The 17,443-nt window shown below is 39.2% G+C and overlaps 1 protein-coding gene across 6 annotated transcripts in view; it reads right to left on the bottom strand.

Moving 5' to 3' along the window:
- The window catches only part of NLGN4X (neuroligin 4 X-linked), a 160,016-nt gene that overhangs the window by 122,017 nt on the left and 20,556 nt on the right, over positions 1 to 17,443 (bottom strand). For 4 of the 6 annotated variants that reach the window (XM_081858678.1, XM_081858683.1, XM_081858681.1 and 1 more), the window contains exon 2: positions 426 to 1,302. In XM_081858678.1, coding sequence (XP_081714804.1) covers positions 426 to 897 — 472 coding nt within the window. In that variant the 5' untranslated portion in view covers positions 898 to 1,302. Of the gene's footprint in view, positions 1 to 425; positions 1,303 to 15,168; positions 15,254 to 17,443 lie in introns of all 6 variants that reach the window. The other 2 variants (XM_081858679.1, XM_081858680.1) reach the window with 1 other exon arrangement.

Here is a 17,443-nt window from a genome sequence, read left to right as displayed (position 1 = left end):
TCCTACATAAACAATGACATTTCAGAAGTCTTCTACAGAATAAAATACACTATACCTATTTTCTCTTCAGAGGGCCTATATAGTACACTAATAATCAAAGCAACTCATTTCCTATTTGAATGGGTTTAATGTTCTTCTTCTTATTATTATTATTTATTGACTTTTCCTCCATGAACAACCATTGTGGTGGGGATTGATATACATCTGAAAATAGAATTGCATTCTGATAGCAAAATATGCACAGCCGACACACACATCAGCATTAATATAAACAAGCTACTGTGTTTTATAACATTTTTGTCTAACAAGAGTCAAGGAGAAAGCTGAAAGGTGACTATAGCATGTTCTACAGTCAAATACCCTAGTCTCACTTATTTGTAGTAGGCAGGCTAGTTGGCCAGCTTATGGCTGAATAATGTACTTACCATCCTCAGTGGGCACATAAATATTCAGATACAGGCAGTCTTCATTTTGATCTTGAACATACGTCATCACAGTATCCAAGTTGGCAGTAAACCAAACAGGCAGCATGTCGTTGAGCAGTGATCTCTCATCCAGATACTGTGGGCAGACAGCAGCAAATTGTGTGGCATTCCGTGTGCCGGTCCAGGAGGAAGGAGGCTCCGGGGGCTGGAATCGTCTTTCCCCAGTTGGAGGAGAAGCATAAGGGACTCCCAAGTATTGCTCCACAGGACCAAGTATTTCATTGGGCAAAGGTGTTCTTACACCACGTATTTTGCCATAATTCGTGGTTACGACTGGGTATTGTGCTTGTCCATCGATAAGCGTAAACCGTATCGCTAGAGCAGTTATCCAGAAGAGGAAATTAGAATTCAACATGACACAAACAGGAGTAAAGATCAAAGGCAGCCATAAGAGTCCCATTGGCCTTGACATGATTTACATCAACATTCGCAGGCCTCTGTCTTCCACACCCAGATGGAGAATCAAATTAGTCGGGAAAGGACAGAAAAGTGAGGAGGGAGGGGAGTGTGCAAGTGGGGGGAGGGGGAGGGAGGAGTTGGCCAAGGAAAATAAAATAAGGGGCAAAAATAATCTTGCCAAGGCAGAAAGAAGCCCCCAAAATGAGTGTTGTATGTGTCTCAGCAGAATGACCATAGACAGATCCCCGTGGCACAAAAAGCAAGGGAGTTCTTTTGCTTAAAGCCCATCCCTTGGGTCTGCTTCTCTTTCAGTGCTGATATCACAATCCAAGAATCAGAAGTGGCAAGATGTTCAACATTTACTCTGCTACGTTGGCACGGTGGCTCCTTCCAGTTAACTCCAGCATGATGAATCAACCTGTGCAATAAACAAAGAAGGGAGAGGGAGAATTAACATACACTCTGCTGCTGACAATATTTTAAAATAAATCTTTAATTTGTTTCCCTGCCATTTCATCACCTTCATCCATTTCTGCTAGATTAAGATCATGCTGCCATTTAAGGATATAGGAATTATCCAATGCCCATCAGTCCAGTGGGACATATAGCTAATGAGAAATGCTTGAGTAGCACACCATTAAACGGTAGCTGCTATCTCCACTGGGCAGTGACACTGCACATTTCATTTCTCAGCAGCTATATAACTAGCTGCAGAACCATCTGCTGTCTGTGTATGTGAAAAAATAAATTTTAACAGAGAAGATTTCAGTGGCATTGAACAGAGGGGACTAGCTTTGATTACCATTTTGTGCATTGACCATTTATTTACATCACTGCTTCAAAGGGGCTCAGAGCCGTATATATCGTGTCTCCTCCCCATTTTAACCCAGAAGCATTATGCTGAGTGTGACTAGCACAGATTTGACTGCAAGATGCTGTAGTCCAATATTTGAAGTCCAATGAGTACTTCAGCACACTGGGTTGTAATTTAGGGTCTTTTTATGCATTTCTCCCCCTTTCCCTGGCTTGTTTCAAGCAAATGAAGAACTGTAGCTCACTAAAATGTAGCTGTGGTGTTGAAAAAAAGTTCTTTTAACATCATTCACATGCATACAATAGTAGTGAAAGAGGTCAAAGGTGGTTTAGTCACATGTGTGAAAATCCCATGCAGAGTCACGCTCAAATCTGAGTATCTTTCAGAACAGTTTGAAATGACTTGTTTATACTTGTTAGGCTTAGCTATTTGCCTAACATTTTAATTGGGACTCTCAGTGGCTATGGTGGTTACTCGAGAGTAACCAGGCAGGACTCTGACCTGACATTTACAGGCTTTATTCTTGGTGCAAACTATTTACAGTGAAGAGAGTAGTAAGTTCATGTCTGTCTCAATCGCTAGCAGAATCTGGGAGTGGTCAGTTTGTGTACCTCCCCCAGCATAAAAGTCCTGTCACCCCCAGCCTTTTCCGACCCTCCCTGTGCCGAAAACTACTGCTCAGAATGGGCGCTGGCAAGGGCGTGCTTCCTGCCTCTCCGGCTTGCTCAGGCTCAGTGTTAAGGCTCTCCCTAGCATCCCCTTGCCCCTGCGCTTCTTCTCCACTGGAGGTGGGGCTTTCCTCCTCGCCGGAAGAGGAACTGCTTCGCAAGATTTTCGGAGGCTCTCTATAACACAACTGCCCTTCCATCTCTTGTCTCTGAGCTGATGGCAGTTCCCTGACAGGGACATAGGCAGAAGCAGCCTTATTCTGCTTCATCTTGCTCTGTATAGTCTCCATTGATCGGAATCAGCTCCCCAGTATTCCAAACAGGGGTCTTTTCCAAATCTAAGCATGTGCTCTATCACTGAGCCACAGACCTTCCCTGATTATTTCTATCCCTGCCTACTTCTCTGCACATTTTTATGTATAACCCTACCGTAAGACCTCGGAATGAGACAGCTGAAAGAAAATCTACAAAAAAAATAAATAACTAAAGCAAACGTGAAATGTGTTAATTTTTCCATTGTCAAGGAACATGTTGTCATAGCTACATTATTTTAGCTATAAAATGTACTCAACACAGAAGTGTCCTTTCAAGTTCCTAATCAAGATGCAATTTTCCACATAAGGTCCAAAATATTCAACAAATCCATGCCAAGGTTCTTTAAAGAAGTGAGCACTCAGCACTCTCTATCTAGATAACTCCCTCCCCCACATTTGCCCTGAGGAAGTGGCCTAATTTTAATGTAGGACTTTGCTTACACTGTTAAATGTCAGGACAGTGACAGGAAGTTTCCGTAGCATTTAGACTCGTATCAAGCTAACCTAAAGGAAAATGTCGGCTGAACTGTATGATTGTTGCATCATGGAATACACAAAAACATAATATGAGAAACATTTTCAGTCAAAGGAAAAGCAAACATGAGTGATTCCACTCCACTAGGGACAGCACCCCGACTCCAGCTAAAACTAAACTGTATTAACCACATTCTCATACAGAAATTCACTGAAACTAAACTCTAAGAGATCACTGAGCACATTGGAGCAAATTTTCCCATCTGCTGGGAGGTACTTGACTTCCTCTAACAGTAAACACGTATGCACACAAGCACACACACAAGATTATTGGCATTATTTGTTTATATATCTTAAGGCTTCCTTTTGTGTGGAAGATTGTGGAGTAGGGTTCTTAGGATTCACAGATACTGAATTATGTCACTGTCTCTCTTTCTCAGTATAGAATAGAATTCTATTATTACAGTCACAGACCAGTTCCAGGTCACTTACAATATCAGGAAAATCATAAAACACAACAGGAATACATTGAATTTCAATTGGGTATAACAGAGACAATTCAGATATATATTAAATCTTGATCACTAAAATATAACCTAAAATTATTATTTAAAACCTTAATCATTTTGGTAGCACAACTTGTTCCCTAAGTTTTATGGCAGTCACACAGAATTTGGCCAGAGTATCTCTAGCTTAGCATTGCCTAAACCAGCAGACAATGGCTCTGTCAGTATGCAAAGGCTTTTATGCTCTCTTTAGAACCATAACCTTTAATGGGGACATCTTGCCTCTCTTGGTGCTCTGCTTTCTAGAGTCAGCCAATAGGGGAGTTGCCACAAGGATGAGTGTGCACCTTTAGGACCAAAATTTGAGGCCCAGGTGAGAGAATGGTATTTACTGTAGTGGTGGGCTGCCTGAAGAACCTAGTGGTTATTTTGCTTTATCTTTTCGTCTTTTTCCTTGAGTTTCATATGAGTGAGATCTCTTAGGTCTCATAATGAACCACTGGAATGCATTGGATACTGTGGGTATTATAATACAGTGGTACCTCGGGTTACAGACACTTCAGGTTACAGACTTTGCTAACCCAGAAATAGTACCTCGGGTTAAGAAGTTTGCTTCAGGATGAGAACAGAAATCGTGTGCTGGTGGCGCAGCGGCAGTGGGAGGCCCCATTAGCTAAAGTGGTGCTTCAGGTTAAGAACAGTTTCAGGTTAAGAACAGACCTCCAGAACGAATTAATTTCTTAACCTGAGGTACCACTGTAATATTATTGGCTAATTGACCAACTGGTATGTTTTATGTTCATTTAAACATTTGCCACTGTTTTGAATTAAATGATGGATTTATGTTGCATTGTATTCAAATCACAGTTATGGCATTTCAGTTGTCTATCCTGTAAAATGCTTTGGGCACAGATGTATTTGTAGAAAATGTGGTACACAAATACACTGACCCTGAATATAGGGATTCAGACTGGAGTCTTTGAAAGTCCTACCTGGAGATACCAGTGGTTGAACCTGACATCTTTTGAATGCAAAGCAAGAGCTCTACTGCTCCAAGTCTTTCCTACTTAATGATGTGAGCTCTTTCTGCAGCCTGAAGTAGTGCATCCCAGGCAGAGTTTCATTACCATCTGTTGTTTTTTAGAACAGGGCCTTAGAGTCACCTGTGATAGGTCATGAAAATGTTGACCTTTTGCAATTATGCTAGCAGCTCTGTTGCTTGTATTTACTTAACAGTAGGGGAAAACATTTCTAAGCTACTCCAGAGCTTTTCACAGCCTTGTTTTAAATGATAGTTATACCTTCTGAGTTTGTTCAGGAGAACATGTTTTCCTAGATTACCATGCATAAATGGCAGAATGACAGCAACAACAATCTCCCTTCCCCAACCTCACCAAAGACTTTGCATGACACACAGATTAGCTTTGCTTTGTTTGCTTCCTCTAAGGCTGTGTTTGCCAATGGGAGGTCTTACAGAGAGCCAGTGGCTTCCTGTGTCTGCCTCTCCCTTTTCACAGGGCAACAGCTGTGGACAAGGAAAGGAATAGATGGTTGGGAGAAAGCAGGACACACAACATGTGGAATTTGTCCCAGAGTTACTTGTCCTGATATTGGGGGGATACAGTGCACAACTATAAGAATTGGAGCAGGGATGCTCAATGATGTGAACAGTTGTGCTTTAACTGCTATGGGCAGAATCAAGGTAGTAACGTCTACCATACAAGAAGGCCCCTGTATGGGTTCTGTCCATGCACACAGTCCTTTACACAGCTGTAACCTCTCAACTTTCAAAGTCCAAAACAACGTTCCCTTTGGAAATAAGGGTAGGGGACTTCCACTAAATGCTATTGGCAGACCCAGTACTCATGAGTCCTGATCAGACAAGGCATAGTCCTCTTCTCATTTAACACTTCTGCTACAATTTTTCATTTAAGAATGTCTGGTTGGTTGGTTTGTCTTTGCTATTTACTTTTATTTACACACACATGCGCACACACACACACGCACACACACACACACACACATCTCAATTCCCATTTGATCCTTGAGCTAATGTGTGTGTGTGTTGCATTCCAGTGTCAAGCCAAGTTAATACCACCCTTATCATACTTTTGGATGCTATACAAAACAGTTTGCCTCCATCCAAAACCCCGTGGGATAATGATGTTGACACTGGATTTTGTGTGAGCAAAACAGGCTGACTTATTCACTTTACCCTTCTCTCAGACTTTTCTGAGACTGCATTCAAGATCTGTAGATTCCAAGCACACATAATGATAACTTAGGAAAGTCTGAAGCTCATAGGGTCATTTGTGAATTAGGTGTAGATCTCCTTGATAGCAATGTACTTAAAGCTTAGACTACAGGAACTGGCTGGTAGGAATGAGTTATTATTACTCTTCTGTATACCCATATACTTTTCTACAATCAGTCTGAGTAAGAATAGGAAGTTAAATGGACTCATAGTTTTCCCAGTAAGGTAGCTCCCAGGTTACTATTCAAATAGCAAGCAGAAAGGAGATTAAGGCATTGTCATTTCAGTGACAGAAGATCCGGTTCTTTATCCTTTTCAATCTAGAATGGATGAAAGACTAAAAATGATCAATTACAGAATGAAATCCAGTATTTCAGAAGTGGTGCCAAAATGAGAATGGGTCTTTTCTGCATGATATATTTCACTACAAAATGGAAAATACAGTAGAAATGCAATTTAATTAGATGAGCAGAGGCTTAGAATCCTGTCTTATTCCCCCTACAGGAAAGGAAAACAGATAATAAGGGAAGTAAGACAGAATTTTATTATTCATGGCAAGTCCCTAGTAAGAAAACATGCTGTCTCAGTGCTTTTCTGTAATAACAGAGCTAAACCTGTTAAAATGATTTGCTTGACAGCCCCTATCATCCAGCCAAACACATAAAATTTAAAAATGTCTTCCAGTGCTTAATTACATCTTTGCACATCAATGAGCTTTCAGAATTTTAACTCAATTCAGCATCTTTGTTCCAGAAGAAGAAGGAGTCAGAAAACAAAAATAATATTCAGGAGGAAAATATTCTCTTTCCCCACAAAAAAACACAAGTGCATGTGCCTATGCACATGTACACACACACGTGCTCCCATTTGTTGAAACTTTCAACAAGTGCTATCCAGACAAAACATTCCTACAATAAGGATCATACAGACAGCTTTTGGTAGAAGTCCAGTTAACAGAACTTCTGCAGCCAACCACCCTCCTTAGTAATGAAAAGCTGAAGGTCCCAGGTTCAGTCCCAAGTGATTTGGTAAAAGACTTATTTTTCTTAACTGATAATAGATTTTGTGATTGTAAAGAGTTTTAAATGTTCATAAGTACTAATAAAAATATATTTGTTGTGATGGCACAAGGTTAGACCTGGATGAATATTCCCTGAGAGATCAACTGATTATATAAACAAAACACTGAGCATGTTTAGGCATCTTACTTTGTTTTCATGTGTCATTGTTTTCAAGTTTTATTATGTTCCAGGGACTAATTCAGAAGGAGTCGGCTGCACCAGATGCAGTAGACTGTGGCATTTTCTTTACTAGACAAATCTACTGAATTATCACTTTCTGAAATTGTTTTGAAATTCACACCTATCTGAATTTTGCAGTGCAGTTCTCCAACAAAGCAATGTTTACAAAAATGCATATATCATGGGGAAGTGTGCACAAAAAGAAATATATTAGTGAAAGATAACATACCGATAATGCATTATATCAGGGGATATTACTTGCAAAAATATGTACTTTAGTCAAAACTGCATAGAAATTTGTGTTTATTAGGAGAAATCTACACTAAAATGCTGATGAATTTTCATTACATTTTAAAAAATAATCATAATCATAATCCCAAATTGCTGTGGAAATCTGGAGAACTGAATTCACAATTGGAAAAAAAAGATAAACAGAGAACTGAAAGTGACAGGTCCATCCATCCCTAGCCACAATAGACGCCTGGCAGAATGCATTCACTAGGAAAATCAGAAGCTCTGCTGTCCTGAACTAGGACATTTTAAGTAGTGGGTTAAAAAAAAGAAAAAATGAAATGATCTGGCATCTTTTTCTATACTATTTAGTGCTTTAGGTTTCTGGCCCCTTCCCAGCATCCTTTAGGATTCTTTATAATCTAACAAAACCTTATAACTTTTTTTTTCTTGGCATGCCCTGTAACACAGTGCTCTAGGCAATAATATTTATTTTCTTCATTGCTCAGTGTCACTAAATCCAATAGCCCGTAGCAGTTGGCTGAAACTAGGCAGTGGACAAAAATAACACTTACATTAATCTCCAAAGCTGGTATGAACAAAGTACATGACTCATAGGAGCATGAGTGGCACAATATGGCTCCGATACAAAGAGGTCAAGCGTACACACAGAATTCTAATGGGTGCATATTTTCCTATTCTCTTTGTTGTTTAGGGCAGCTATGCTTATGCAATGGAATCTTTGCACATAGGTGCCTATGTAAATGGGTAGTTTAGCACAGGAGCTCTGTGTGCACATTTCTGAATTTTATTCACTTAGGGTGCCTCCAGACCATTCCTATTTTTCAGGAAGGATTCAATGGCATACTGTAGCTTTAGATTTTTTTCAATTGAAGTGGATTAAGTGGTTGTTAACCAGTGCAACTTTTTGTGGTTTGGAAAGTGATGGGGAAATGAATTTAAAAGTGTGGGATGAAGAAATAATTAATGGGATCCCAACCAGGATGGGTGCAGAATGAATATTCATTGTCATATAACTACCCTGTAAACGAATCAGAATGAATGTTTAATAAAGACCAAATTTATTGTGCAAGCAAGTCAGGATGAGTGCTGAACTAACAGTTTGTCTGGAGGAGCTCTTACTCTTTTTAATTCATCATATTTGCATATCATGTTTCCCCTAAGGGCAAATGATTTGTGTTTGTCCCATTTTAAACATACAACATTCTTATGAAATAGCTTCAACAGAGAGATAATAACTAGCTCAAAATAATTCAATACGCATCATGGCTGAGCAGGAACTTGAACCCAGGTTACCATAGTCCCAAGTATTTCTAGCATCTTTAAAGGCATTTATAAATTGCTTAATATTTCAAAAATCTAAGTGGAGTACATTTATGTTAAGAAGTATCAATAAGAAATGCAGTCCGAAACCAATACAGCAGCAACATAAAACCATGTAAAATATTAAAACAGGTATTAGGGGATTCACATAAAACAGGTCTGATAATACGGGTCAAGGAAAGCTTGGGCAGAGATAAGTCTTCACAACACATCTGCAGCAACTGATGATTTGTTATGGTTGGGTCTTTCCCACCGAAGCAAGACAATGCTGGCAGCAATTAACTCAGGTTTAATTGCTCAAAACACACAAATCACTCTGGAGCTCAGTCACTCAGCGTCAGCTTCCAAGTTTGCTGTTGCTGAGTCTGAGGTATGCCCCTTCCTCCTCCCACTTTTAAAGCTCCACTTACGCTTCCTTTCCTGTTCACACCTTTCATTAATCTTTGCAAGCCTACACACCTGGGGATGGGCAATTCCCGGTAGCGCTCCCTCTGAGTCTGAGCTACAGCTGTCAGTCTGCATCTTCTCCTTTGAACTCCCCCTTCCTTTCTCCTTGTTCTCGGCACTCTCCTTGTTCTCTGGCTTCTACTGCAAATTGGCTCCTCCTCCCCCTTCTGCATTCCTGCCTTATTACCTCCACCTGTCTCTCCACACTCTCCCTCTATGTCAGCAATGGAACGCAGCTGACATGATTGTTACTTTGTGTATGGCAGAGGGATGGGTATTCCACAGAAGAGGGGCAACTGCAGAAAATGCCTGTTTTCAGATCAATGCTCTGTGATATTATGAAGGGTCCAGTGCCATGAGTAGAATTTTCCCCAGATGATCTAAGTGATATTAAAGGTCTATGCAGGAATTATTTTAGGTAACCTGGTCCCGAGTTGTTCAGGGTTTTTATGTCAACAAGAGTACTGTAAACCTGACTAGGTAGCTGGTTGGCGACCAATTCAGTTACCTCAGCACAGGTAAAATATGTGGACATCTCAGCAACCTCGCTGAAGCATTCTTCATCAGTTGCAGCTTCCAGATCAACTTCAAGGGAAGTCCCATAGAGCACATTGCAATTGAAAGGTCCAGCAGTGGTTGCAAAAGTCACATAGGGTGCTGTGTGGACATAAGCGTTAACCACGTTCCAAGGGAAGGTGTTGTGCTAGATACCTCTAGCTAAGAACAATTTGTCTGATTCAGGACAGAAAACACGGTTGTTATGCATCGCTCAGCTAGAATGCTGATAAGTTATGCAAAGGCAATATAGTCACAGAGATAAGTGCTGGTTGTTCTGATTGGTTTTCCCTGAATTATCATACTCTAAATGCCAAGAGAATGCTCTTTTATGGCACAATCAAAACAAATTGGTGACAGAGAAAGTAATTATACTTGGCAATCATAAACAGACATCCCCAGTATATTAATCAGTTAGCAAAGGTACATTTGGAAAATAGTATGGTAGAAGACCCTGCAACATTTTGAAGCCTATTTTGGGCAGAGAAATTGGGGCACCATTTCAGCCAATTGTCCTGAGGTGTGTGGATAAATTCTTCAACAGTTTCTCACAGTAAATAAGGTCAAAATTAACACCGACAGTAGAACGGCTTAGTTGTCCCCCACCCTCCATTGTTTTTTGTTTTTGTTTTTGGTTTGCTTTGCTTTCTTGGCTGCTGCAAATGTTTTGACATGCTGGCAATCATTTTCCATAAGCCACAATGCCTGGTGTTCTTCTTGGGTATTGGGGGTGGGGATGAAATTGTGATCACCACAAAAAATGTTGCTGTATATTCAGCAAAGTGGCCTTTCGGGGAGAGTGAGAAAAAGCAAGATATCAGAAACATTCTCAGGAAAAATAACCGCAGAGAAATTTGGGCTTAGCTCCAGGTTGGTTGGCTGGTTGGTAGGTTTCTGGGCCTGCTAATCATGTGTTCTGTGTTCTTATCCTTTGAGTTTCATTTGGCCTCATCATCATACAGATCCTGCTTCATAACTAACAGACCAGCCAGGATGTGGCATTTGTACAGAAATGCCTGCAGTGGGGAGGTGGTGCCCATTTGGCTCTTGCCTCCCTACTTCTCAGTTGCTATGCTGTTGTGTGCTTTGCAGCATGGGGGGTGGGGGTGAGAATCGGTTGCACAATTTTTAATCAGGTTCCTCAAAGCTTGGAAAGTGTTCTTCTCATTAGCTGTTATTGCTCCAATAACTTCTGGAATCCCAGCATGTTACTGGTCACAAAATGGCTGAATCACCATTTGTTAGGGTCATTTCCCTCTATGCTTTCCCACAGTCAAGCTGGAGGACAATTACTTCTGCCATCAACACAGTATTCAGGAGAACTGACAAGTTTGCTACTAGGGCCCCTAGGAGTGCAACTAATTCCTACAGACATTTGGATCATGAAAGTGACCACATGTGTTTATAGGTTGCCAGCAGCAGGCTATCCAACTAACGGCGGTGTTCTTCGGACAGCATGAACTCAAGCCAGGCTCAGATATGCCTAAAGAGTTTGCCACAATGTGTTTCCAGTGTTAATTAATTCCCAAATGAAATGTTTTGATATCCAGCAAAATAGGTTTTGATATCCAGTAAAATAGGCTTTCCAGACTCTGCACTGCACTTGATGGCATGTGGAGTGGCTTTCCCTTGCTATCTTCAATTATACATCTCATTGCTAGCACTGTATTTCATGGCAGAAACAACCTATATGTGGTATTTGATTTGACTTACATGCATTAAATGAAAATTGAGTAATGTCTGTTAGCTGTAAGGAATTGTATTGCAACATTTGATAATAAAACCTACACATTCCCATTCCTGATGCTTCTTAGACAAGAGGGAGGGGAATGAAACCATATAATCTCAGGGATAGTACTGTTCTAGGATCCATCTAGAATTTAGCATTTCCCAGAGGGAATGGCATACTTCTGGCAATTCCTTCACTGATGGAAAGGCGGGCTGGGGACCAAAGGTTTTTAATCAATATTGCAAAACTGAATAGAGAGGGTGCTTTTCATATAAATAAATATTTTATTGGTGTGTTGCATTTACTTATTTAAAATTATTAAGAGGGTAGAGATATGTCTGAGCAGTCTGAAAGCCTGTGTTAGACATAAATTCCAAAAACAACAACATGAAGATCTTTATTAAGAGATATAGTACTGGTCACAATTCCTGTCTTCTTCTTACTACTGCAACCTGTCCATTTGTTTTGGACAAATGAGGCAAAACTAATGAAGCAGAATTCTTCAAACAGGCCAAATATAGACCTTCAGATTCACCAGGATCTGAAAATATGCACAACCTATGCAAACATAGGCAACTTTGATGATGAGAATGAGATGCCAATTTATATGATTTATTTTTTAAAAAATGTAAATACAAACAGTTTGACTGTTATATTGCAAGAACACTGTGGAATGTTTTCTGCTGAAAAAGAAACTCTCTACCTTCCTGATTTACCAAACAGCTGTAACATTTTCTTTTAGGGTACCAATTAGCATAATTGAGGTGGATTGCTTACATTTGGCATGGAAATAGACTGATGCAGTTATGTCTCATCAGTTAAAATCATTTTATTGCACTGCTTTGTTCCAGCAGCACTCAAAGTTTGGAGATCAAAAAACATTTTGTCATACATGATGTGACAAATCAATGTTTATGAACTTCTCTAAGTAAACTGAACAATTTTAAAATTACTCACATTATCCCCCCCCCCCACCAAACATCATCGCCCTCAGTGAAGATAAATGAGTTGTTATGAACATTTAACAATGTTGCGGGTGGGGAAGTCACAGCGTGCAAAGTTTTAATTCTTAAGTATTTGTCACAGTTTGATCGGTACCATTAAAACATGTCTATATTCCACATTTCCCCTACATCCCTAACATGAGTGATTTCCAACAACATTATTAAGGTCAACTTAGATAACCTGTTTGAGGATATACCTTAATTTAAGCCAACTTCACGCCAAAAGAACAGTGATCAGTACTTCCAAAGTTGCATAAACCATTTCTGCAGGACCCATCTGCTATGACTTATTGTGAACACTGGATGGTAGATATAGGTGTTTAGCCTTTCTTCTATTTTCCTTTCAATGCATAGAACCAAGTCTAGAAAGCCAATCCAGAGTAGAAAGTGAATCCACATATGAAAGGCTGCTTCCATGCATCAAGGCATTTGCCTTCATGCATTTGCCTTAGAATTCCTTTGGACACTGAAAGAGGCAGCCACATTTATCTAGCAAATGCAGGTCTCTTAATATTTGCCTATAATGGATTCATTGCAAGTCACCATCACCAACCAGTTTCATAACACTGTCTTTAGTGATTAGAATTTTCTGTCACTATTGCTATGTGCTCCAAATGAAATAGGGCTACTGTAAAGTCTCTGAGTAACAGAGATACACTAAACTATGGAGATATTAGAAGTCTGGATGCATAGACCACCAGAGAAATTTGAATTAAATTTCTAGAGTTTAGAGAGGATATTTGGATGTATCCATACTTGGATGGAGTGAGACCCTCCACTCACAAAAGGGATTTGCTGTTTATGAGAGTCTACTGTTGCTGATGGAAATAGCTGTTCCATGAGTGGAAGAACATGTTTGGATCCAACCTTCCCCAACCCATCATCTCCTAAAAAAACAACAAGCAAACAAAATATCATTATGTGTAATGTGGCTTTACCTTAGCAGACAATGCTTTCATTCATTCAAATCACACCACCATTTTCCCCAATTCCCATATTGACTTAAGCCTCCCATCACCTCATGGAAAGCGTTTTCTGAGAGTGGGGGGCAGGGTTCCTCTGGAACAGAGATCTGGAAGTGGGAGCCACAGGGGGGGTGTCCACCAAAAAACAGCTTGTGGAAGTGATTTCCACCAAGGCAATGTCACCGTAAAGGACAACCCAATAGTGTTAAAAGCACCGATAAATATTTCAAACTGCTTCATATACCAACTGGGGGAAACTCCAGATGTTGCCAAACTACAACTTTCATCACCCAGGTACCAGAGCCAATAGTCAAGCATGGTGAGAGCCATGAGAGTAATACTTATAATCACACCCCAAGATAGACCAATCTTATGATCATAGGGTGCAAATGAAAAAAAAGTATAATAATGCCTTGTCTTAAGACCACCTAGTGAGCTTGTGGGTAAGATGAGATTTGACTCACAGATTTCACCATTTATACATTATACCAGCACTCCATAATTCTAGTTTTTATAAGCCCACCCAGCCTCATCTTTGCATTGAAAAAGATTATTATCTTACATAGCTTACAAGTAATTCATGAGACTACACACTCTTGATAGGGCAGGTTCTCTTTGGCAGCCATTAATTTATAATTTAAGGAACCACAACCAAGTATATTCTATGTCTAAGCAACAGCATTCAATTAATAGTTGTAATTTGCCCTGATGCCCTCATTTATTATTGCTGCTGCTTCTTTCTTAAAAAAAGAAGTTCACAGTTGTATCCTGGTCTCACTGACCCACCGTAAATTTTTAAATGCACAATTCAGCTTGTTTTGCTCTCTTTTCTGCTTAGATCAGTTCACTTCACGCTCACAGCCTCTGAGCCACTGCATCTATTAATGGAAGCCCTGTCACTAGCAATAATAGCAGCTATGTCTCAGAACATATCACCCCCATCTGTGTCACCAATATATAGACCTATCAAAATCAAAAGCTTTACTCACAGCCACCATAATAATACACTAATACCAAATGTTCTCATGGGCATTATTTTTTGTTTGTTTGAGCTTAGCTAAACAAGGAATAGGACTATCTCAATTTTCTTTTATTGCACAGTATAATAAAAACAAGAAAATGATAACAACAACAAAACCATTGGAAAAGAGGAGGAGAAAATAAAGGGGAGGACACAAAATCTTGACCTTTTTCATCCTTTAGATAAAACAACCTAAAAACTTCAGAGAAGGAACTAGTCCACAATGAGATCAAGGCCCTGAATTATATAGTGGTTTAATCTACAACTCCTACACTACTTCCATGAAATGTCCAGTTCAATGGTGTTGCACTGCAGCATCTATGACCAGATACTATAGTCATGAAAATAGTGCCTTCCAAAAACCATATGAGAAAGAATCAAAGACATATAATCTCTGATATAAAAAGTTCAGAGCCGAGTAGAGGATTTTGAGTAAAGTTTCTTTTATTATATTACAGAGTAAGTGTAAATAACCAAAGGGAAATGTTGCCAGATATATAGTATGCATGATTATTTACACACACACCCAAAAAATCAGAAATCCCCTAACATCTCTGTACCATGATCCTGCCACTCTCAGCACCATCCGGAGGTGCTTTTTACCAAATCAAAGAGGTAGAATATTCAGTTGTGTCTCATCTGCTTTGACTCCTGAATAAGTGAAAATGATTAAAATATTAACTGGGTTTTAGGGAGGACTACTATAAAAATGCTTACCAACAGCGTTGCAGCTTTAGAAGCCTTCAAATTCTATCTGTGTGAGGTAGCATGATGCCATTTTAGATGTTAACACATTTTTCCCCTGTCAGAAACAGAAAGAGGTAGAGATTGCCTTTCAGTAAAAGAAATGACAACACGCCATCTTAAATTAATATGCCCACACTACTTTTTCTCCATTTTTAAAAACTTTCTATGAAGGTCAAGATGCCTCCAAATGTTATTTATCAAGGACTCAATCATGATCATGCTTTTAAATTTCATTTCACTCTTCCTTTCTCTCAGAATACCTGGACACTATTAAGGTTTAGGGAGAACCTGTAGTCCTCCCACCATTCCTGCCATTGCCCATGCTAGTTGATGCTGATGGAAGTTGAATTCAACAGGTTCCTTTCTCTACAGCATTTTGTGTAAGGCATGCATGCTATAAGCATGCAGGCATATGGTTTCTAAGCCAAAATGATTTCCTTGTAATCATACATAATATTCTGTTCCTAACTTCCAGGTTGTTTTTTAATCCTCGGAAGACAGTATGCCTGAAGCTCTTGGTTCTTATATCCTATGTGCTTTAAGGTTCCCAGTGTAGATTATTCAAGCCACATAGCCCAAAGCAGATCTATAGACAGTAACAAATTAAATTGTTATATGTAGTTTATAACTTATGTTTATTCAAGCAATGTTTGTCTGAAGAGAGTCATTAGGCATACATAACTTGAGACACTGTGAAAACTTACTTTGTCATTGTTTTATATTATTTCTGCTTTTTCTGAACTCTTCTTGATCATCAGCTTGTAATTTTTAAGCTTTCTGACTTTTATTTAATCTGCACATCCCTACTTAACCAAATTGACCTTTGCTGACCATTTGCAGTACTTATTTAGACTTAATCTGCATGAGCTTCAATTGCTCTCTTCTCAACAATCTCAACATGATAAGCATACATAAGAAGCATATGTATGCACAAAGAAAATTTCTATGTCAAGTGACAAAGTGGAGTTGAATTCTCATATTCTAAGAATTGTACAAAATGCTAAAAAGTAGAAGAGATTTCTTGTCCATTTTACATTTTTGAAGGAAACCAGTGAAGTTGAGTAGCACACTATGCTTAACCAAACCAATGGGCCAGTTCATACATCAATCATAGTTTAATCAATCATGGCTTATTAACATGAGAATCAGGCAAACATACTCTCTCTCACTTGTTCCCCCTTCCTTTTATGTGCCAGCTTCAACTTTGCTGCCTTGCTTTCTTGAAATTACAGTTATATTCAAACCAGGAAACTGTGCTGTAATCTTGGGTTGCCAACTAACAAAGGAAATCAGGGTCTGAGTTTACTGAGGCTATAAATATGAAGCATATAGTGGCTCACTTATGTGTTGAAGGCAACAGGCCCCAATCCAAAGCACACAGAGCTGTGTGCACAAGGGGAAACGGACTAGGTTTTCTCCTCAGTTATTATATTGGGATAAGATTTAAGTAATCTAAGTCAACGACAAGGTCAGTGTAATTTATTTTATGTATTTAGCTGTTAAATAAATAAAATAAATTGCAGGAGCCTTTGATTTAAGCTATCCAAACCTCCACTATTGAAAGCTAGTTTGCCACGATGTTATCTTCTTATTTGTATATAGTTATCCCAGTTATCTCTGAGGAATAAAAATCCTATACGATCCAAGTTAAAAAATTTCTAACCAGCTTCCCACGTCTAAAGATGTTGAGCTAGTTTCTGCAAGTGCCCTTGAGATCCACACAAACAGCCAAACACAACACAGATATATTAATATGGGGCTGTGGTTTTGTTTTGTTTTGTTTTGTTTTTAAGACACTAAATATTAGCCTGTCCTTTCAGAGGCCTATTTGAGGAGTCACATCAATGACAATAAAACAACCAGAAAAATCCCTTCCATGTAGCTAGACTTCACTACTTTGGACAGCTCCCTACCTCACACGATTGATTATATTGTTTTAGCAAGCAATATAAAAACATAACTAATATAACACAGCAGATCAATAGTAAAGACAAAATAAAAGGTTACTCAAAACAATAATTTAGCAAGAATAAATTAACAACCAAGACCCTATTACCTTGCAGATTAATCCAATAACAAGCCATTATCTTCAGTTTTTATAGTTGATGAATATTGAAAGAGATGCAATTAGCCTAATCACAGCAAATGCTAAAAATATTACCACTAACTAACACACAAACACACACCAGTATTTGTTGGCTTACAAATCTTCAGGCAATCTACATGAGTTACAAGTCGGAACCAA

Source organism: Podarcis erhardii (assembly GCF_964252035.2).
Source record: "Podarcis erhardii genome assembly, chromosome: 4".
Lineage (NCBI taxonomy): Eukaryota > Metazoa > Chordata > Lepidosauria > Squamata > Lacertidae > Podarcis > Podarcis erhardii.
This window is presented reverse-complemented; position numbering and strand designations above follow the sequence as displayed.